The sequence below is a fragment of the Austrofundulus limnaeus genome, unplaced genomic scaffold (genome assembly GCF_001266775.1).
Source record: "Austrofundulus limnaeus strain Quisiro unplaced genomic scaffold, Austrofundulus_limnaeus-1.0 Scaffold225, whole genome shotgun sequence".
NCBI lineage: Eukaryota > Metazoa > Chordata > Actinopteri > Cyprinodontiformes > Rivulidae > Austrofundulus > Austrofundulus limnaeus.
Window position 1 is genome coordinate 569,142 of NW_013952627.1, and position 21,101 is coordinate 590,242.

The window sequence follows — 21,101 nt, forward strand, 5'->3', positions numbered from 1 at the left end:
GATAGATAGATAGATAGATAGATAGATAGATAGATAGATAGATTCCCCGGCTGTGGCGGAGTGGTTAGGGGAGTTGTCCTGGAACTGGAAGGTCACTGGTTCGATCCCCCGTCCAGCCGTCTCAGTCGTTGTGTCTTGGGCAAGACACTTCACCCACCTTGCCTACTGATGGTGGTCAGAAGGTCCGGTGGCACCAGTGCATGGCAGCCCCACCCCTGTCAGTGTGCCCCAGGGCAGCTGTGGCTACAGTGTAGTTTGCCATCATCAGTGTGTGAATGGGTGAATGTCTGTTAGTGTAAAGCACTTTGGGGTCCGGAGGGACTTGAAAAGCGCTCTATAAGTTCAGTACCATTTACCAATAAATAAATAAATAAACAATTTAAGCAGCAACGATGTGAAGGAAGCTGCTCCTGTCCTACCACAGTACATTAGTAGTTATATTCAGTAAAATGACTTGACTGTGCAGATTTCTTACACCGTTCTCTTTAACTTCAGCACATTCCTGGCTGTTAGAGTCTTCCTTTGGTTCTGTTAGTGAGCGCAGATACTCCTTAGCTAAAATCTCCACCTAGAAATCAAAAAGGGGGAAGAAACAGTTTGAAAAAAAAAAAAAAAACTAAAAGAAAAAGCATGTTTACACCCAGAATGCATCCAAAATTCAGAACTTACCCTCCATTTGGTGAAATCACTGACTGAACTGGGACCAAATTTAACTTGATGTCTGGCAGTGTTCACAAAGTTCTTCTCTAAACTGGACATTTTCTCAGCTGTGATGGGATCTGGAAGACTGAAGCTTTTCTCCCATAACGCAGTAATCTGAAATGAATCAACAAATTGTAGAACAAGAGGCATGGGCACAGATCATACAATATAGGATGTTTGCTCTATTTTTGTGTTTCTGTTCTACTTTTAACTACCACTTTGTCACTTTAACTATTTTTTTTCCTATTTTAACTTTTAGCTGAACAAACCAAACTACAAGTATGTCACTGAGAGCCACAGTTAGGCATAAAGTCAGTATAAAACATAAAAAAAGAACAAATAAAATGTTGATTTCATACCCTGGTCATCAGGTTGTCTCTATAAACAAATCTTAAGTGGTTGGCAGTGGTGCTGATATCTTTGCTGTTGTAAATCCTCAGGTTTGGCAGCAACACCATCAGCTTGTAATTGTCACTCACCTAAAACAAAGTCAGCATGAACAATTAAGTTAACACTTTTTACACAACAATAGGCTTCATTTTCTCTTATCGTAAAACTTCAACACATTCAGACCTGAATGAAAACACACTATTAAAATAAATAAAAGTAAAATATTGCTTTGAGTAATAAAACATAATTCAACAATACATGAAAAAAATGCAGCATTTAAAAGAAAATATCTTCATAGACAAAAACATCTTGTGAAGCTGGTGAAAAGTTCTGAAAAAGTAGCTCTGTTAGCTGTTTTTTTTTTTTTTTATCTGTTAAGACGCAGCAGAGCCAGTGAGCGGAGGAGGGAAATAAAGCACCACCTACTATGTTTTTATTTTTAAGGTAAAACATAAATTAGGTAAACAGAAGATATACAGTATTTGCTATTGATTCTGGAGAAGACCATCAAATTTGAAGAAAAAAAAGGTGTGCATGTGTGGGGATTATGTATTTTCCAGGTACCTACGGTAGTTCAAGTCTATACCACAATCAGAACTATGCTAACTTCTTGAAACTTTTTGAAAAGCTGCATATCAAAAATAAATTTGACTCAGCATCATAGTTGAATCTAAACACCTTAAAATCAGCCTCTGTCTCTATGAGTACCTCCTACCATTTCAGACACTCCCCTTTAGCACATTAGAAAGCTTAAACAAGTCGATTTTCCATAATCCTCCCCTTAAAGAAGCTAGCTATGAAAGCCTGGTTCTCACAGTGATATAAAAGTTGTCGTCCATCTTCAGCTCCTCCAAGCTGCTCAGCGACTCCAGGGTGGTGACGTCTTCCATCTGGTTGTCGCTGAGGTCCAGGTATCGGAGTTTACGCAGCTCCAGTTTCTTGGGAAACTCCTGCAGTCTGTTTCCAGACAGATCCCAGCGCTCCAAGGAGCACAGGCGGGACAGCAGCTTGACAGGTAGGTCCTGCAGCTTCAGCCCCATCTTGGACAAACTGAAAAACAAACAGAACCACAGGTCAGCCTTTCCATGTAGCTATGTTTCAATTTTTTTGTTGTACTCCTGTAACTTCGGATGAGATCGTATGAATTTTTCCTTCTACACATAAAAACTGCAGCAAAAAATAAGTACATAAAATCAATTAGACCCAAACAGAGCAATACAAAAAAAAAAAAAAAAAAAAAAAAAAAAAAAAACTTACTTCAATGTTTTGATTTGCTCCAGCTTGTCTGTTCTTGGAGAGCCTTTCTCCAGTAAAACTTTCTCTGTTATTTTCTCCATTGCTTATCTGTAGGAACAATCACACTACAGAAAATAAAATGGCAAAAAGTCAATAATAGAGTGTCAGTTGTTGAAAAGCTGCAATTTGTAATATCAATAAGTTTTGAAGAGTCATATTTTGTTTGTTTCAAAACGGCTGACCGAGGTTAACAAACATTTCTTTAGTGATGTTTTTGGAGACAAATTTGGTTCTTGTTGTGTTTTATATAGTTGCCACGATAAAACACTCTGATTTAGTCTCGTGCTAAGTTTGGCTAATTTGGTAGAACAAACAACATATTTATTTATTTAATTTTTATATATCCTCCGGTTATGTGTCATACTACAACCGTACATAAGATATTACTTTATACATGCTCAATTCTCTAATATTCATGAATAAAAGTACTTACAAACTCTTCATCAACTTTTACTCAAGCGGCACCTCAACAAGACCTTTCCCGGGGAAACTCTGTCTACATCCGGTGGGCGTGGCTTAAACCTTGGTAAGCTTCTCCCTGCGWTTTGTCTGCAAGGCAAATACGGACAAGGCAACAGGTTGTTTTAGTAATTTTTTTTTTACAGTCTATGACTTCAGTACACTTGGATGCACATGAACCAAAGATTTTGAAGAATATTTTAAATATGTTTGAATTGATAAAAAAATTGCAAATTATTGAGTGGGTTTTGACGCTTTTCTCCTCTAGATGGCGACAGTGAGGAGATGGTAGCTGTTTGGCGCTTCAGTTCCCGACGTAAGAAGAAGATGCAGCACGATGATGGCTCCTGACGGCAGTGACAATGGTAGTTTATGCGCTTGTAAAGGCATCCGGCGGTGTCTCGCATGTGAAAAGTTTAAGGAAAAAGTACAGCTCAAGGAAAGCGAATCGAAGGTATATAGATATACGACTAAAAACTTTATTTGATCGTTTTTCTATACGCGATACAAAACTTGCTACGGAAGCCGTCACAGGACAGTTATTTATTTACTAAAATATTACAACACAAATGAAACAAATACACTCTTGTAAGCTGGGTTAAAAATAACATTTTATATTGATCGATTGTTTTAAACAAGCTTTTTTTTTTGGTCAGCTGTTTTAATTTTGTGTACAAATGTTTCTTTTTTTATGTGATTTGTTTTAAAACAGGAAATTAAATGACTGGCAAAAAATGCAAAGGTACCTCAACCAACAAAGCTAGTAATAAGCGTGACATAAAAAACATACACCACGCATACAGAGCAATATTCACTATATACTGCATATTACCATATCGAAAATAGTTGTCACACTAACCAAAATAAATAAATAAAAATCATACATACATGGTGCTTTTTCACTGTAACGGAGAACAAAAAGAAAACCTTTTAGGAGTGAATAATTAACATTTCTTGTAGTCTTTAGGTAGGATTAAGGAGAAACCAGAACTATTCAAATAAAAGTTGTTTAATCATTGATTCTGAGTCTGCACCAGGACAAAGTTTCCATCATTTATAAACAGCATTGCAGAGATGTTACACGTAGACGATTAGTTACACACTTACGCACAGACAAAACAAAACAATAAACCATCTCTGGCAAAATAAGTAAAAGCAAGATTTGTTTTTCACAAATCTTGTTCCCTTTTGTTTTGGTCTGAAGGTTGTGCATTGTTTCCTCTACAATCCCAAGACGAAGCTCGCTGTGTGCAAAGATGGAGAAGGCGCTTCTTTCCCTTTTCCTGGTGTCTTCCTGTGGGAGAACTTTATATCAGAGGAGGAGGAGAAACAGCTGATTAGCTCAATGGACCAGGATGTGTGGAATCTGTCGCAGTCTGGCCGACGGAAGCAGGTTAACCTGAAACCATCCAATGGAAACACACATTTTAGTCCAACTCTGCAAAATAGTAAAGTCAAAAGTGAATGTGACAAAGTTTTTATTGAAATAAAAATATCTTGTTACTTGGTTGCAGGACTTCGGCCCAAAGGTAAACTTCAAGAAGAGAAAAGTGCGCGTAGCAGATTTCAGCGGTCTTCCTGCTTTAAGCTACAAACTASTGCTGCGGATGCAGGAAGAGCCGAGCCTGGCGGGCTTTCAGCCAGTGGAGCAGTGCAATCTGGATTATGAGCCTCAGCGAGGCTCGGCCATCGACGCACACCTGGACGACTCGTGGCTGTGGGGGGAGCGGCTGGTGACGGTCAACATGCTATCAGAGACCGTGCTCACCATGTCTCTTGAGCAGGGCCTGTCAGAGCTGGGACTAACAGAGGAAGTCCATGTGGCTGTACAACTTCCTCGCAGGTGTTTGGTAGTGGTGTACGGTGAGGCGAGGCATAGATGGAAGCAYGCCATCCATAGGGAGGATATTCATGAACGCAGGGTCTGCAGCACATACAGAGAACTTTCTGAAGAATTCCTACCTGGRGGGCAGCAAGCAGAGCTGGGAGCTAAACTGCTGAATATTGCTCTAAGCTTCAAGGGAACTCCGTTAAAACCCTATCAGACAGAAAACATAATATAATAAACAAGCATGATTTAAACTTTGTGCCTACTATTGGTGCTAGAGTGTTTGATCCTTATTTGTCTTCCATAACCTCAGCAAAGTAGTAAAGTCTATCTACTCCTCATCCTGTTTTTAAGCCTACTATGGCTGTTTTTGTTTCACTTAATGACTGGTTTTCCACCTTCATATGTAAATAGTGATTATTGGCACCTGCTGGGTATAATTGGTTAAAAATACACCTGACAACAGTTCTACTAAAGCAGTGCACTAACTAAAAGCTAAAGAAGCAAAACATCCATCCATCCATCCATTTTCTTCCGCCTATCCGGGGTCGGGTCGCGGGGGCAGCAGCTTCAGAAGGGAGGCCCAGACCTCCCTCTCCCCAGCCACTTCTTCCAGCTCCTCCGGGGGAACTCCAAGGCGTTCCCAGGCCAGCCGAGAGACATAGTCCCTCCAGCGTGTCCTGGGTCTTCCTCDGGGCCTCCTCCHRGTGGGACKTGCCYRGAAYACCTCACCAGGGAGGCGTCCAGGAGGCATCCTTACCAGATGCCCGAGCCACCTCAACTGGCTCCTCTCGACGTGGAGGAGCAGTGGCTCTACTCTGAGCAAAACAGTAGCTCCTTTAGTTTTAGCTTCTAGCTCTAGTGTTCTTCTTCAGCTAATTTCAGCAAAGTCAGAATATCTCATTTATTTTAGAGTTTTGTTTCAATAGCTTTATTTGTGAGTCAATTTAAAAAGCAATTAAAATAATATTTGTGAAAATAATCTTAATTTACAGCGTGTTTAAAATGCACTGTACTATATATTTGTGCTTTAAATATGCAGAATAAAATTGCCATTTTAAAAAATCAGACTGTATTTGTTTTTATTTGCTATTGATTGCTAAATAAAGGTTGTGTTTGCATGCAGAACCGCTGCTCTAACCGGGCTTCACTTATTGACCATGCTTTTATTGTGAAAGTCCGACCGGACATCCGTGTTTACTTTAGCTGCTCCTCAACCTGTTTGTTAATCGCGCTGTGGCTTATTAACACCCAAGTCCGTAATAAGCCGGGTTCATAACTCAGGGAGGTTTTACCCACCGTCGCCAGGAGGAGCCAAGCAGCTCTTTGGATACAGATACAACAAGCTGTCGGTGTGGTWTGTCGCCAGCTTGTAATTTGGTGTCGGAAATGAAACGGAGAGGCTTTTTCAATGTAGCTTGTTAGCTCTGCCTGCGTTGGTTGCGTACAGTCAGTGGTACACACACACTGGCTTTTTGTTCTGCTCTTGGACAGCCTCTGCATGACAAATTATCGCCAGTGTTTAGTACAGACAGGGCGGTGAAACAGCGGGTGCTCTATTGAGAAGCGTGTCAAGAAGAAACCCCCCCTGGTTGTCAGCCTCAACCCCCGGGGCTAACCCCCGGTCATCGAGCGCATTAATGGCCGGAAATCCGCGGAGGGGCGCCGGTCTCATCAACTTGATGAAGGACGCCTTTCAACCCCACCAGCAGCCTCTTCAGCCTCACCAACCCGCAGTGGTCGATAAGAAAATGGTGGAGAAATGCTGGAAACTCATGGATAAGGTACTGTCTGACAGTGGCTTTGGGTTGGAATATGTTTAAAWAACTAAACCAGGAAACTTATTTTATCTGACTTGGAGGTCTGTAACATAGATATCATAGATTTCTTATTTATGGCTAAATCTTTTAAACCCCACAACACAAGAGACACCCACACATTTTAACATGTATTAGTCTAAACTGTATGATAAGTGGAGTACAATGGTGCCCCTGATGCATTATCTAATTGGGATGATGTGAAATAGGTCACATTAGTGTCCCTGTGAGGGAAAAGGAAAAAAAAAAATTCAGAAGAGGAGCAGAAGAGGTGGATATGTTTGCATGAGGAAAAGGTTTGGTTCAGTTCATTCATTGCAGCCACTCCAGTTTTATCTCCTCCTGTCTGCTTCGACTTCGATGGAGATAAGCGAAGAAAAGCAGGGAGAGATGAGGAGACAAGACTTCAGAAGATATTAATTCAGGAGGGCTGGAGTTGGAGGGGAGACTTTTAAAGATAAGACAGACTGTGGTATGCTTGTGCTGCTTCAGTTACACCTACAGAATAATGTCCTTGTTGCATAGCCTTTAAGGTGTTAACCTCCCTTTTTCCCTTAGGTAATTGGCTTGTCAAATGGGCAGTAATAACATCTTCATAAAGTTTAGTCTTGTCCCGCAGATCCTTAAAAAGCCTTAAATTCATCAATCCAAAAATAAGGCCTTAATTAGCCTTAAAAGGTCAATCTTCAGAGGTCTTAAAAATGTTAACACATTGTAAGTTGGATGACTGGAATTCGTATCAAACATTAAAATAATTGGTAACTTTTAGTTATTTTTGAAATATTTCCAATCAGGTGTTCCCCTTTGACGCCACTTCCTGTTATTTCACATGCAAATATCTCCACAACCGTCCATCTGAGCAATGTGAAATATATTTTCTAATATGTTAATAATGTTGTCTTTCCAAAAAATGCATTCGTATTTCTTACAAAAAATTTGATGTCACATGCACTTGAAGGTTTCATCTACAGCAAGCTGGGGTCCACTGTGGGTCCTAAAACTCCCAACTTTTGGGTCGAAAAAGGATTTTCAGGAAWTAAATTAAGTTTAAAACTGACTGCTAAGGATGGTTTTTTTTTTGCTATATTTGACAAAAATAACAGATATGGATAAAAACAATTGGTATATTAGCAATATTTGAATACTTCAACCAGAAATAATTTGATTTATGAGTTTCTGCCACAGTTTTAGTTTTTTGGTCATTTGTGTTTATTGTGAAATTGGTCTTAAATTTGATTTCACTCTGTGTTTCTATTTCTTTTACAGAATAATTCTTTATTATGACAACAATTTGTTTTGTTCAAATCTAAATGCAACAGACTCGTGATGCCAAAGTCTGATTAAGTGTAAAAAATCAGACGAGTAGTAAAAATGTTTTAAGATCTTTTTATAGTTGTACGTGAAAAATAGAGCAGTTGTTAAAGTATACAGAAGTGGATCGTGGTCAACATGATTTACCATGAACACAGTCCCTTTTATTATCACGGTATCAGTGTAGTTATGACCTGGCTTATAAGCCATAACAAATTAAAAAAAGAGAAGTATGTTAAAATTGAGCCATTGCATTTCTTATCCAGGTGGTGCGGTTATGCCAAAACCCCAAGGTGGCATTGAAGAACAGTCCACCCTACATCCTCGATCTGCTGCCGGACACCTACCAGCACTTACGCACCATCCTGTCCCGATACGAGGGCAARATGGAGATTCTTGGGGAAAACGAGTACTTTCGTGTGGTCATTGACAACTTGACCAACAAGACGAAGCAGACCATGAGCCTTTTTAAGGAGGCCAAGGAGAGGATGTACGAGGAGAACTCTCAGCCCAGGTAGGCCTACGACCTGACGAGGTCTTCTTCAAACAGTAGGGTTGCTTTAGGAGGTAGAGGAATGTTTGGATGCATGACAGAAGGTACTAAACTAATCAGTGTTTACTTTGGCATCCAGTCGATACAATAAACTTTTATGATTGTGATAATATTCTGATTCTTCCTGGTTTGAAGCTTGGTTATGTCTGATCTTTATGTCTTTTAACCAGTTGCACTTCTCTACAGAATTGATTGGTTGATTTCCAACTAATGAAAAGTTTTGCATAAACAGAAGCGAATATTTCTTCTTCCAAAAACTTCCTTTGCTATGAAGGGTCCGCAATAAGTAACCAAACAAAGTGAAGTGAAGGTTTGGAAATAAAAATGTTTGCAACCACATCAACTTCCTGTTTCTCAGAAAGTGATTGCTAAGCAAAAGTTCATCCTTCCTTTAACACTGATTTTTATCAAGCATTTCCTCATATATCTGCCAGCACATCAGTCACCAGGGATTTAAGTTCAAACACTTCTAACTGAACCATCAAGGTGGTATTCTTTGTATTCTGACACGGTTGATTGCCACAAATCGAATACCACATGTGCAGCTAAATACTTCTTTTTATCAGTCAACATCAGCCTGGGTGTCTTATTCAAAACCCCAATTTTAAAAAGACATTAAGAATTAAGAAGGCAGAAATAGGTTGTGAAAGATTTCTTCTGTGTCTGGTTAAAATCTGCGGCTAAATTGTCAATTTTTTTGTGTGTTTGTCCTGCCAGGCGTAACCTCACAAAGCTGTCGTTGATCTTCAGTCACATGCTAGCAGAGCTAAAAGCCATCTTCCCCAATGGCCTATTTCAGGGCGACAACTTCAGGATTACCAAAGCTGACGCCGCTGAATTTTGGAGGAGGTCATTTGGTGACAAGTGGGTTCCTGCAGTTAAATAGTGATTTATTTATTTATTTTTTGTGGCGCTATACAGTGTTGTGAAGAAGTATTTACCCCGACTAGTTTCTTCTGCTTTTGCCTTTTTTTTCTTTTAGTCATTCTTTAATATTTCATTAGCAAACTAATGTTAATATCAGACAAAGATAACCTAAGTAAATGCAAAAAAAAAAAGATTTACTTTATTAAAGAGCAAAAAGCTATTAACCAACTTGGCCCCATGAGAAATAAGTAATTGGTTCCTAAATCTGATATCCAAACGTTCTTCAGGATTACAAAGTTCAGCAAAAACAGAAAAACTTCAGGGGAGGAAGTATTTTTTTTTGTAAATTATGTGTTTAATTTAATTTCTGGTTTGCAACTTTGAATCTGTAGACATTTTTTATCAGAAAACGTTTGACTTCTTTAATTCAGGACCTGTGAGTTCTTTTCACTCTCTTCGTTTCGCCGTAAGTGTTAGGTTTCAGAGACGTTGTTTTTACTAAAACAACTTCCCTCATCCTTTTTTTTACAGAACCATTGTGCCATGGAGGATGTTTCGTCAGGCTCTCCATGAGTTTCACCCCATAAGTTCAGGTTTGGAGGCCATGGCGCTCAAATCAACCATCGACCTCACCTGCAACGACTACATCTCCGTGTTTGAGTTCGACATTTTCACCAGACTCTTTCAGGTAACGCCTCCAACTTCAAGTCACTCTGAGCATGTTCAAAGTTTTTAGCAAAGGTCGAAAAAGAATCAAAAAATTGTGTATTTGGGGGATTTTGTTTTACTCTATTAAATTTGTCTTTTTATTCATCCAGTGTGTAAATTAGGCAGTGCACAAGAACGTGATCATAAAAGTAGTTGTGGTTTTTAGCACAAACGTGATGAAGCCCCATAAACGATGGTGCAGCAAAATGTCCTGTGCGTCAGCAAACCAGTTTCTGTCAGAACTGAGAAAAGATTCAGTTTTCGGTCGGGTTGGTTTCATTTCTCCTAGTTGCAGAGAAAATGAAAGTTACTAAATAAAAACCTGTGTGTTTGTTTAGCCGTGGTCGTCTCTTCTGAGGAACTGGAACAGTCTGGCAGTCACACATCCTGGTTACATGGCCTTCCTAACCTACGACGAGGTCAAGGCTCGACTGCAGAGATTTATCCACAAACCTGGCAGGTGGGACCCAAACAAGAGTCGTGAGAGTCACTTATCCCTTTGAATTAATAAAAAAGATTGGTTAAGATTGTCTGTGTGTATTTTAGCTACATATTCAGGCTGAGCTGCACTCGGTTGGGCCAGTGGGCGATCGGATATGTAACAGCTGATGGGAACATCCTGCAGACCATCCCTCACAACAAACCACTCTTCCAGGCCCTCATTGATGGATACAGAGAGGGATTGTAAGTCCTGTTTGAACATTTTATCTCATGTTTTGTACATTAGGTTTGCACTTCCCAGACCTCATTCAGATTTGGCACCAACCTCTATCTTCTGCAATCATTGCACTTGAGTAGCTCTAAATATAGTCATAAGCGCTCGWATGCATTAAAGATCAGTTCAGGCTTTTATCTGCATTAGTTGGGCAGTAGGACCGCTTAATGAACTGAAGTGATTCTGGGTGGAAATGATCTCTTTAAAAATAAAAYGACGTATGAGAAACCAAAATAATGTTGGTGGATGAGGCTCATTACCTCTACACACAGAAGCAGAATCTTAACCGTTGTTTGTGTTGTTTTTTTTCCTAGCTATCTTTTCCCAGACGGCCGTGCACAAAACCCAGACCTAACAGGTTTGTGTGAGCCTTCTCCACAGGACCACATCAAAGTTACTCAGGTTCGTTTCATTCTCATCTGCTAATGAATCAGCCCTCCTCTCATAATGCTTTAGTGCAAAGTGCGTCTCAACATTACTCACACTAAAGATAAATAAGGCAGTTTTATAGTCGTCATGTTGTGCTATAAAACAGAAAGCATGTGAGTTAAAAWCATGATAGTGATGTCTCCTCTGTTCTCCCTACAGGAGCAGTATGAGCTGTACTGTGAGATGGGCTCCACTTTCCAGCTGTGTAAGATCTGCGCCGAGAACGATAAGGATGTAAAGATTGAGCCCTGCAGACACCTGATGTGCACTTCCTGTCTGACTGCCTGGCAGGTGAGATTATCGACTCTACTGTTAACCTTTCATACACTGATAGGAAGCAGCATCAGGAATATTTACTGATGGGAAAGGCTGCCTTTTTTGTGCAGGCTGGTGCATGGATCTGAGTGTGAAGTGATGCTCTTATAGAGAATTCTGTGGAACACATTTTGCTGAATTTACACRGCTGGTCAGAAATATTAGTTTTTTTTAGTTCCGTATTTTTTGTAGATAAAGCTGGTGTTTGATCAGTAGTTCTCGCACACATTTATTTATTCAAATTATATTAAAATCAGAGATGGAGCAGAAGTAATATTACATATCTGTGTCACGGTTGTTTTGCACATAAACCTTCTAACCATAAGCTTATTTGAAGATTCATTTAAAAGGATTGCTGCTGCTTTTATTATTATTATTATTATTATTATTATTATTATTGTTATTATTATTATTATTATTATTGTTATTATTATTATTAAATGTTTGTTTTTATCCATTCTCAGTGATTTTAGTGATGAAAGTGTCAGATACACCTGGTCACTCTGGTTCTTTTAGAAAAGTTTTTTTTTAAACCTTTCAGCTTTCATCCCACAAATTACCAGCAGCAGAAATGTGTGACCTCAGCTATCTTTGATTATAAAAAGCTAACTGAGTAAGATTCTAATCACAAAACACTGTTTTGCTGTTTTTATTTAAAAAAAAAACACACATTTTGTGTCTCATAGCAGGTATGACAAAATATGTAGTTATTTTTCAATCTAATTTTTTAAAATTTATCTCAAGACCCCAAATGAGATGTTTTGTGACCCACAGTGGTTTTCTGCACTGAGTGTAAATGTTGTGTGTTCATGCATCAGGAGTCAGAGGGTCAAGGCTGCCCGTTTTGCCGCTGTGAGATTAAAGGCACCGAGCCCATCGTGGTGGACCCCTTCCACCCGAAGGCCAGCGGGGCTTCCTTTGCCGGCTTCCAAGGGTCCAGCAGAGCAGAAGCAGCTGGAAACGACGAGGAGGAGGATGATCGCCTGGAGGACCAGCATCTTGTCATGAGCCGGCTGGCCTGCAGTAAGGTGAGACGGCCATCTTGTTTTAGTCAAAGTGAGCTTAATGATCTCACCGCAGGGACGGTGTGACGTCTTTAACTGGGTTTGTGGTTTTACAGGTTGAGCGTCCTGCTTCTCCRGTGTCTCAGCTGCCTCCGGTACCTCCACGGCTGGACCTCCTGCAGAGGTCCTCCAGCTCACATCCTGCTCTGGCTCAGGGAGCTACACCCAAGGCAAGTGGAAGTTATGTGCAAAGTCTAAGACCCCACCTGCTTATTTGAAAGGACTTAAATACGGATTCTTTTTTTTTCTCTCTGCCTGTTCTAAGCGGATTTGTCTGGCAGCAGATCTTTTGAAAGCCACAGTAATTCGTAACAAAATCCTTCTTTCTCTAATGGTGCAAACATAGTTTTAAATAGAAAATGACTCATATTTTATCAAGTTTGTCTTTGTGTTGCCATCTCTSTGCCAGGGAAAAGGGAAATGCAAAAGCCTACAGGGCATTTTTGTTCAAGTGTCCACATAATTTGACTATGACCCGTTGTTGAATCCTGGATGTTCTGCGAACTTGAAATACTTTCGTCCTGACTTACTGGACTTTGCCTCCCATTCTGTTTGARTTGACAACAGTCATTATAGAAAAGCCCAATGATACAGCTCATAACAGAGCAAGTTGGTTTTTTTACAGATACTAAGCTTCATTTAAATTTTTGATCATGCTTTTCATGATAATWCTTTCCATTCAGTTGATGGAAATGAAATGTTTTGTGTTTCCACTTTGGTGTTTGACAAAACACTGCAACTGCAAGTTACCTTAAAGAGTAGTACTCATTTATTAAACTTGAGYTTAACAAACTGAACCTTGTGTTCTATTAAAACATTTAACCCACATTGTTAGGACCATTATGGAAACAGGCAACAGTTTTGTTTTTTCACGCCTCATTTCCTGACATTTGTTGTGTGCAATTTGTTGCATATTCAATGAATGTCGGTACTTGTGTGATGAAAATAACCAAACATCAGTTAAAAACTTTAATCTGGAAAAGTCTGAGGTGTTAAAATGAAAGAAGTGTAGGAAGTGTGTTTTAAAAAGTACTTTGCTTCAAACATTAGTCCAAATACTAATTAGGGTTAAAGTAAGCAGGAAGTGTTTCTGTGGCAGCAGTAAGGTCTTCACATCTGTGCTGGTTTACGTCTCAGATCGCAGCCACTCACAGAGACAAGCCTCTACCTCCTCCTCCTGGTCTGAGAGATCCCCCCCCTCCTCCCCCTCCCGAGCGGCCCTCCCTCGCAGGCCAGGACTCCAGATTCCAGAGGAGACCTCTGCCCTCCACCCCGGACCAGCCCGCCTGGGCAGCCAACTACATGGTCCCACGTCCTGCCACCAAGGCCTCGTTGCTTCTGTCCTCCGTCCCTCCGAGCGGCGGCGGCGCCAACGGAGAGGCGACCAAACCTCAAGCAGTTACTAACGCCGTCTACTGCCTGGCTGCGAGGTAGGACTTATCGTGGACAAAAAAAGCACACAGGAAGTTGTTTTGTGGTCACGCTTCAGACTGGTGACTTTTGTTTGGTTGAACAAAACCTCTAACCTACAAGCAGTAAATGTGACTCAGCTGTGAGTCAGAGAGCTGCTGCAGCATCAGTGTACGTCCAAAACCAACACTTWGAAGCTGGACTAGAGTCTGACCAATTTTATTTTTTATTAATTCATTTTCTTTGCCTCTTTGGCTTCAGTTTAAACATCTGAAAAACTTAAAGCTTAGACGTCACCGAATACAGATTTCTTAATGAGATTTCATTTTATTTTGAGTTTTAACACCATAGTTGTAAATATCTAGGCCTAGTTCTTTTTTAATGAAACCCCACCCTGGTGATGTTTTCCTTTGTCCAGGTCTCTGCCACAGTCTGTGGTGTCGAGTGGAGAAAAACCATCATCAGATTCTGAGGAGAATGAATACATGAGCCCCACCTCCCTCCCAKTTTCCAACACCCCCTGGGTCTTATCGGGCTCGCTGGTGCCCCCACCGCCAACCCAGACAACCAACCACGATGACGTCAGGTACACAGAATTAGAGCAGCATTGTGCCAGTATTTATAAACAGTTCTGTTTGATTACATAGAGCTGATTTATGAGAAATGTCATCTCAGAGCTGCACAGAAAAGTAAGCAGGTCCACACAAACAAAAAATGTTTATTTATTTTGTGAACCTGACTTCCCAGACCTACTCTKAAGTTACTGGCTGTTGCTGATCTTAACCAGACAGCTAAGATGACTACAAAACAAATTTCACTAAATACTCCTTAATCTGTAACTTGGTGTGAAAAGCAGGGAGGCTTGTTGGAACAACAGGAAAATTATTGCCAAAGATACTTTAATACAGCTGGTCCCACTGCTGCCATACTGATGGCCTGTTTCCAGCACATTGTGSTTTATTAAAACCTTTGGGAGTCTTTTACAGAACTGCAAACATGTGTAGTTCTGGACACGTGTCTTCTCCCAGTGGCACGCACAGTTGCTTTTATTAAATAATGTAACTTTTCTTATGAAAGGAGCTGTAAAACTGATAATTTTCTGCTTTGGAGAGCTGTCACAGCTTGTTGCAACGCAGCAGCTGAAGCGAAGCTCACATATGCAAAACTTGAACACGACTCGTGGTTCTTAACCAAAGAAGTGATTTGGACATGGAACAGGATGTTGGATATTCAAATTTTCAACATTACAGATCAGATTATCAGTAAAGATGGACATATGTGGGAATCTTTTTAAATGTGAGACAAAATTTTCACCTTTACCTCTGACATGATACGGTTAATTTGTTATATTTTTAGAGTCCACTAGGGGGCTCCACAGCCATACATTTGTTTCTACTTTTTATAAAGTCTGCGATGTGGTTTTCATTGCCTTAAATAATTTAGGATGTTCAATTATGTGGGTTTTTATGGTTATTACGCTGCATGTAAAACTGTTTACACAATATACTTTACTGAATACATTGATTATTTTTCCAGCAGTAATATTAGATCAATGTTTTACAGATACAATACATCAGATGTCAGAAGCAACATGCTCAGCTGAAAGTATTATGTAAGGGTCACAAACAAAAGTAAGGGCTGTGAAATGATTCATTTGAATATTATTATTGTTTTCCTGCCAGCGAGGGGGACGACATCGACTCAGAGGACCCTCAAGTGTACGAATCCATGTTTAACATCCAAAGCCAAGCCAGTTCCTGTGAGACGACACAGACCAGTGACCCCGGTAACAACTCCTCTCCTCTCCTGTCATTATAATTATTTGTTCACYAATGTTACAGGAAACTGTTCCTTTTAAGTGATTTCTTTTTATTTAGTTATGGTGTGTGTTGTTTTTTGGCTTCATGATGTCCTCGTTGGGATGTTTGCTTTTCAGAGCACCCTCAGCATTCAGCTGTGGTTTCCCAGGAGAGGGAGGACGCGGATGTGGAGGATATTTATGGGTATGACTGTCCCCGGCCGGTCGTCCCTCCTGCCCCCACCAGAAGAACCGTGTCTGAGATCAGCTGTCCCTGCGCAGACTTGAGCTCTCTTAGCATGGCTGCTTCAGTAGAAGCTGGTTAGTGTTTGCAGTCTTTAAAAAGTATGAGAAGGAAAAAAAAACATGTTGCTGCGACTCGTGCAAAGCAGTTGAAAGTGTTGCAAGACATTTCATGAATAGTCCAGTGATTTACCACATCAACTGATGGTTTCTTTTTTTTAATCCCAGGTACGTCTGCAGCTGGGGTCGAACTTGAACGCCCCCCCAAACCTCTCCCACGTCGAGCCAACTCTGACCGACGGCCTCGACCTTTCAACCGGGACTTGTCCGCTCCGCTGCCGGAGCTGCCCGGTCCCTCCTCTGCCTCTCCCCCTCCTCTTCCTCCTCCTCCCCCTCCTGCTGCCGCCACCGCCAGCCCCGCGAGCTTGGCTCTAAACGGGGAGATCGAATGCCTGATGTCCCAGGGCTACTCCATCCAGGACATCCAGAAAGCCCTGATGATCGCTCAGAACAACCTGGAGACGGCCAAGAACATCCTGCGTGAGTTCGTCTCCATCCCCTCCACGGCGCACATCGCCACATAGTCACTCCCGTCCCGCTCACCCTCTGTGTCCCCTCCCCCCCTCCCCCCTGTCATCTCTTCGTGCCATCATCACGGACAGCATTTACCAAGCACTTTCCTGCAGAGGCCACAAGGACTTGCCAGAAGGACTTACTCCGAAAGAAAGCACAGCGTTCACATCAGATCTGAAAACAAAGCCTCCAAAGTCAATTGTAATAAAGTGTGTCAGGTATTATTAGCTTCTCTGGAAAAAAAAACCCCGATTGTTTTGATTTTGTTGGACAAGTGAAGCCTCCCAACCTGGAGATGCAAGGCTTCGGTCCAGACAGCCGGAGGTTCATGTCTCTGACGTGAATGCAGGATTCATGGAAAATGAAAGCCTGTGAACTGAGCTGCCTGAAGCCAAGTWTGTGACCCAGCTGCACTGAGGCTGAGGTAGAAAAGTGCTGTGGCAGAACCCCTCCCGCCCCGCCCCTAAACCCCAGTCTCTAAGTGCATTCTCTCATTAAGCTACGTTGACTGTTCAGCAGAAGGGCTCTTCTCTCTGCTGCCGCGGCTCTTCGATTCGGTGCTTTATGGGCTTCTTTGTGAACTGTGGCGTGGATGAAATTAGCGAATAACTCCGTGGCGTGCGTGCTGGTGCAGATGGACGTTCGGCAGCGATGGGCTTCATGTCGCAGTGTGGGCTCGCTCTGTTTCCACGGCATCCGACAAGTCGAGCTTAACTCCGTTCTCCTGGTTCAGCCGTGGTTCTGTGATGAAATGATTCTAATACTGAAGTACTCTCATAACGTGTTGTGTCGTGTGTAGTACTAACAATGGCTGAATTATGGCTCCTTTTTATCATTTCATTTCATGGTTCAGTAGAATGAATCTCAGAAGGCAAACCTGGAAAACAAGACAACAAAATCTAAATCTGTTAAACTGTTTTGATTTGATTTTGAGATCTAGCCTCGATGCAGCCGTGCATGCTGGGAAAAACCCAGRAAAAGCCCTGGTTCTATAATCGGACAGTTTGAGTGATGGTGACGCACTAATCCACCTCACACTAAAAACACAAAACACTCTAAATCCAATTCCTGACGTTTAGGATTTGGTGCCCAGTTTATTAGAAAAAAAGAAAACACTTCCACTGGTCTCCCTCCCAGCATTAACTCGTACACAGTTTTCTTTTTTGTTKTTTTTTTTCTTTTAGACACTTCCTGTAAACATCGGTCCCACAGTACCATGAAAACCCCGCCCCCCATCTGTCCCCAACTAATCTACCTCACTTTCCCCAAGTCACCAGTTCAAACATCGTACCCAGCAGTTTGTTGGCCTCAAAMTGAAACCACAACAAAACCACGTGTCAGATCCAGGGTCTGCCATCCTCAAAAACAAAAACTCACCACCTTTTTAAAAAAAAAAGCRTTGGACGTTTGAAAACGCGTCAACGTCCCTGACGAGTCGCAGCGTCGWCACAAAGCCAAGAACATGGTTGTTTTTTATTAAAAGCGTAAAATCAGCGTCGCTGATGAAAGGGTTAATGAGCGAAGAGCTCCAGGAAAGGTTAGAAAGCACAAACAGGGTGAAGAGGTTTGTCATGTGGACTCAGGTACTCTGTAATACAAACAGCTTAGATGAATTAACAGGTTCTGAGGATGATCCAACAAAACATTGTCATTCCTGAAGCGTTTCTTTTTTTTTTAGTTTATATGGCCACAGTTTCTGCTCTGTTGTTTTAGTCACTTTTACATCCTTGAGCTCGTTTTCCTCCTCTGAGTTCATCCTCTGGGTATTGTTTGTGTTGCAGTCATTCATCCACCGTGCAGCTGGTACTCCGCTTTGAAAGYGACGCTTCAGGCTTTAGAGCTGCTACAACATATTGGATAAAACTGAACTATTGCATGCTTTGAGGCAATGGTTAGGGATATTCCATAGGATATTTGTTTTGTTCAGTTTGGAAACATCAGCTCTGACATCGAGTCAGGAAATGTGAATGTGAAAACGTTGTTTGTTTTTTTTACATTTTTTTCTTTTTGTATTGAGTTTAAATAACGAAGCATTCCAGAAATGTTAGTGGGAATTATTTCTTAACTTGAAATCCCTGTTTTCAGGTCAAACATCAGATTTACATTTTTCAGATGTTTTTGGACAAGCTTTCAGCTTCCACACTTTTTTATCCTTTTTATTCTGTTTGATTCATAAAACTTTGTAGATGTTTTTATTCCAACACTCCCAGAAACTGCATGAAATTACTTTGTAGCAACGTAATACTTGAATTGGTTGACTTCTAAGTTTCTGTAGTGAATTTGCAAGAAAGAATGAGCATTAAGTCAAAAAAATCTTGCACCTTCTTCAAGAGAAAATTGTTACCCGAAATGTAAAAGAGGAATCTTTATAATAGTAATTAAAGAGCGATGCACTTGGCATTTCTGGAAAAGATTTATCAGAAAAGCTTTCTTTTCCTTTTGATTTATCTCCGTCTGGACTTCCCTTCGTTCATCTATTTTACGTCAAACTATTTATTCACAGAACTGGTAACATGCTCAGATAAAATATAAGAAAGACCTAAATTTGTTCGAAGCAGAAATAATTAATTTTCAGCTCCAGCACTGCCCCCTGCTGGTCAGTTGTTAGAATGCAGTTGGGTCTTTAAAATATGGGACTTTATTGCATTTACTTGTATAACGTTTTATCCATTTATTTTCTTGAAGAGCAGGTAACACTTTTCAAGAAAATGTTGTGTTTTCAGTGAATTACTAAAGTGAGGAAGAGTCCAGTCCATCGCTCCTTTTAATCTTTAAGGAAATAAATTGTCAGGTCTGCAGAAGTGCTTTGTTTAAGCAAAGATAAAAACAAATGAAGCTCCATCTCCACCCACAGATATAAGGGTGGATAAAGTGTCCTTTATATCCATAACTACAATTATTTTTCCTTACACTAGTCTCTCATATTTGACTCAGAAGTCCCCATCCTGCACAGGAACAGGAAACTTTGTTGGTTTTAATGTTCAAGTTTCTTCTTTTATGTAAATATGTCGTTATGATTGTGTGGGGTTAAAAAAAGAAAACATGCCTTGTTTATTTAAACATCTCAAAATGAACTATTGTAAGTTTTTTTTTTTTTAAGTGCTTTTCATCAGACTGAAGAGCTTTGAGCTGTTTTCCAGGTGGGAATGTGTCCTGCAGCTTTTAACGAGCTCAAACAGCAACCGTTTCAGTCTGCTCCTCCTGTCCTCAGTCCCTCTGCCCGACCTCGGGGTTTGAACTCTAACAGCTGCACTGTGAAAGCGTGGACATGCAAACACACTCCAGTTTATTCACGGTCTCGTTTACCCTCAGAGTCTTCGGTGAACTCGGCTCGATCACCCACGTGTTAACTGGCCTTCTCAGACAGAACTTGCCTACTAAAAAGTCTTTGCTTTATTGCCTGTGTAGATAYGATTTTATTTATTGTCTTTAATATCCTCTGCATTCATTGTGCCGCCATGTTTTCATGCCTAAGCCATTAAGATTTTTAATTAAACTGTATTTTCTTTAACATTTGGTCCGTGTAGTTTGTTCAGAATGATGCGAAGCTGYAGTTTTCTGTATCCTTAAGTATTTTTATTAAAGATATTAAATATTATTTCTTAGATGTATTAGTTGGTCATTTTTTGACCATTAGCATCAACCTTATTTTTGATTGAATTAGTAATCTGTTCWTCTAGCTGATAAATCTGGGTTTGATATTCTCCACCAGCTCTCAAATACGAGCATCTGTTTAAGACGTTAGCCGCCAACTGTCCCACAGTGATTACAGGCAGGAAGACTGATTGTTCACCTGCTTTTTTAGTCAAGGCCCGATGGTTAACAGTTGCTTTAAGTCTCTTGGAGAAATGCATGTCTCACATTTTGCAGCTACATCATTAGAGTGTGTTTATGAAGAGAGAAGACAGCTGGATTCTGCAGTTCRTATCAGACGAGCAGCTTTCATGAAGAGTCAGAACTGGTCAGATGTCACTCTGCAGGTGGAGCAGGAAGGATGTGCAGAAACAAGCACGGAGCGTTTTGAGGTAAAGTGGAAATGAATTCAGATGACTGAACTTTATGCTTGCAAAAAACAAACAAACAGTAAATACAAAAAAACTGTGTTTCACCTGCCACCTTTAATACTTGAATTTTAAATTTAAATTAATGTTCAGGGTTAATGTTGGAATCATTTAGTTCAAACCTTATGAAGATGTATAAACTCAYGATTTTGTGAGATTTCACTCTGTTAACAGCTCAGATCAACTAATTTTAGCACAACTTTCAGGGGCGGAGCTAGATTTTAYTTTGTTTTTTAGKGGGGCACAAATAAAATTGATTCAGCTGTTCRGAGAATTTTTGAGCTGAGTGTGTGATCGTCGCTAAAAATAATTAAAAAAACACTACTAGTCACAACTCGATGTAGCATTTTTTTGACACACAAAGCTAAAGATTAGTATTGAAAAAGCTAAAAACAACATTTAATAATCAAGATGGCCACCACAGCTAACTTTAAAAGGATAATTCAGTTATTTTRATACTTATTGAGATGAAATACATCATGGAGCTAATCCGAAACTAAGTTAACCACTAATGCTAATTTTACAAAGGGCTTTAATTTTTAATATATACAGCTAAAAATGT

At 40.5% G+C, this 21,101-nt stretch overlaps 3 protein-coding genes across 5 annotated transcripts in view; 2 read left to right on the forward strand and 1 right to left on the reverse strand.

The window, feature by feature from the left end:
- Positions 1–2,921, reverse strand: part of lrwd1 (leucine-rich repeats and WD repeat domain containing 1) — a 9,183-nt gene extending 6,262 nt beyond the window's left edge. For all 3 annotated transcript variants that reach the window (XM_014019652.1, XM_014019653.1, XM_014019651.1), the window contains exons 1-6: positions 2,822–2,921; positions 2,350–2,453; positions 1,908–2,142; positions 1,062–1,181; positions 670–816; positions 476–568 (exon numbers count right to left, since the gene is read on the reverse strand). In XM_014019652.1, the coding sequence (XP_013875106.1) occupies positions 476–568; positions 670–816; positions 1,062–1,181; positions 1,908–2,142; positions 2,350–2,429 (675 nt within the window). In that variant the 5' untranslated portion in view covers positions 2,430–2,453; positions 2,822–2,921. The remainder of the gene's footprint in view (positions 1–475; positions 569–669; positions 817–1,061; positions 1,182–1,907; positions 2,143–2,349; positions 2,454–2,821) is intronic.
- Positions 2,922–3,146: 225 nt separating this feature from the next.
- alkbh4 (alkB homolog 4, lysine demthylase) lies at positions 3,147–4,929 on the forward strand. The gene is made up of 3 exons (XM_014019654.1): positions 3,147–3,301; positions 4,052–4,240; positions 4,362–4,929. Exons 1-3 carry the CDS (start codon positions 3,185–3,187, stop codon positions 4,908–4,910), a joined length of 855 nt encoding a protein of 284 aa, XP_013875108.1. The 5' UTR covers positions 3,147–3,184; the 3' UTR covers positions 4,911–4,929.
- Positions 4,930–5,907: 978 nt separating this feature from the next.
- On the forward strand, positions 5,908–19,989 carry LOC106525419 (E3 ubiquitin-protein ligase CBL). The gene is made up of 15 exons (XM_014019655.1): positions 5,908–6,459; positions 8,070–8,317; positions 9,074–9,220; positions 9,755–9,911; positions 10,270–10,391; positions 10,478–10,615; positions 10,961–11,048; positions 11,235–11,366; positions 12,209–12,418; positions 12,511–12,624; positions 13,592–13,884; positions 14,283–14,450; positions 15,547–15,650; positions 15,801–15,983; positions 16,134–19,989. Exons 1-15 carry the CDS (start codon positions 6,316–6,318, stop codon positions 16,487–16,489), a joined length of 2,604 nt encoding a protein of 867 aa, XP_013875109.1. The 5' UTR covers positions 5,908–6,315; the 3' UTR covers positions 16,490–19,989.
- The last annotated feature ends 1,112 nt before the right edge of the window (positions 19,990–21,101 follow it).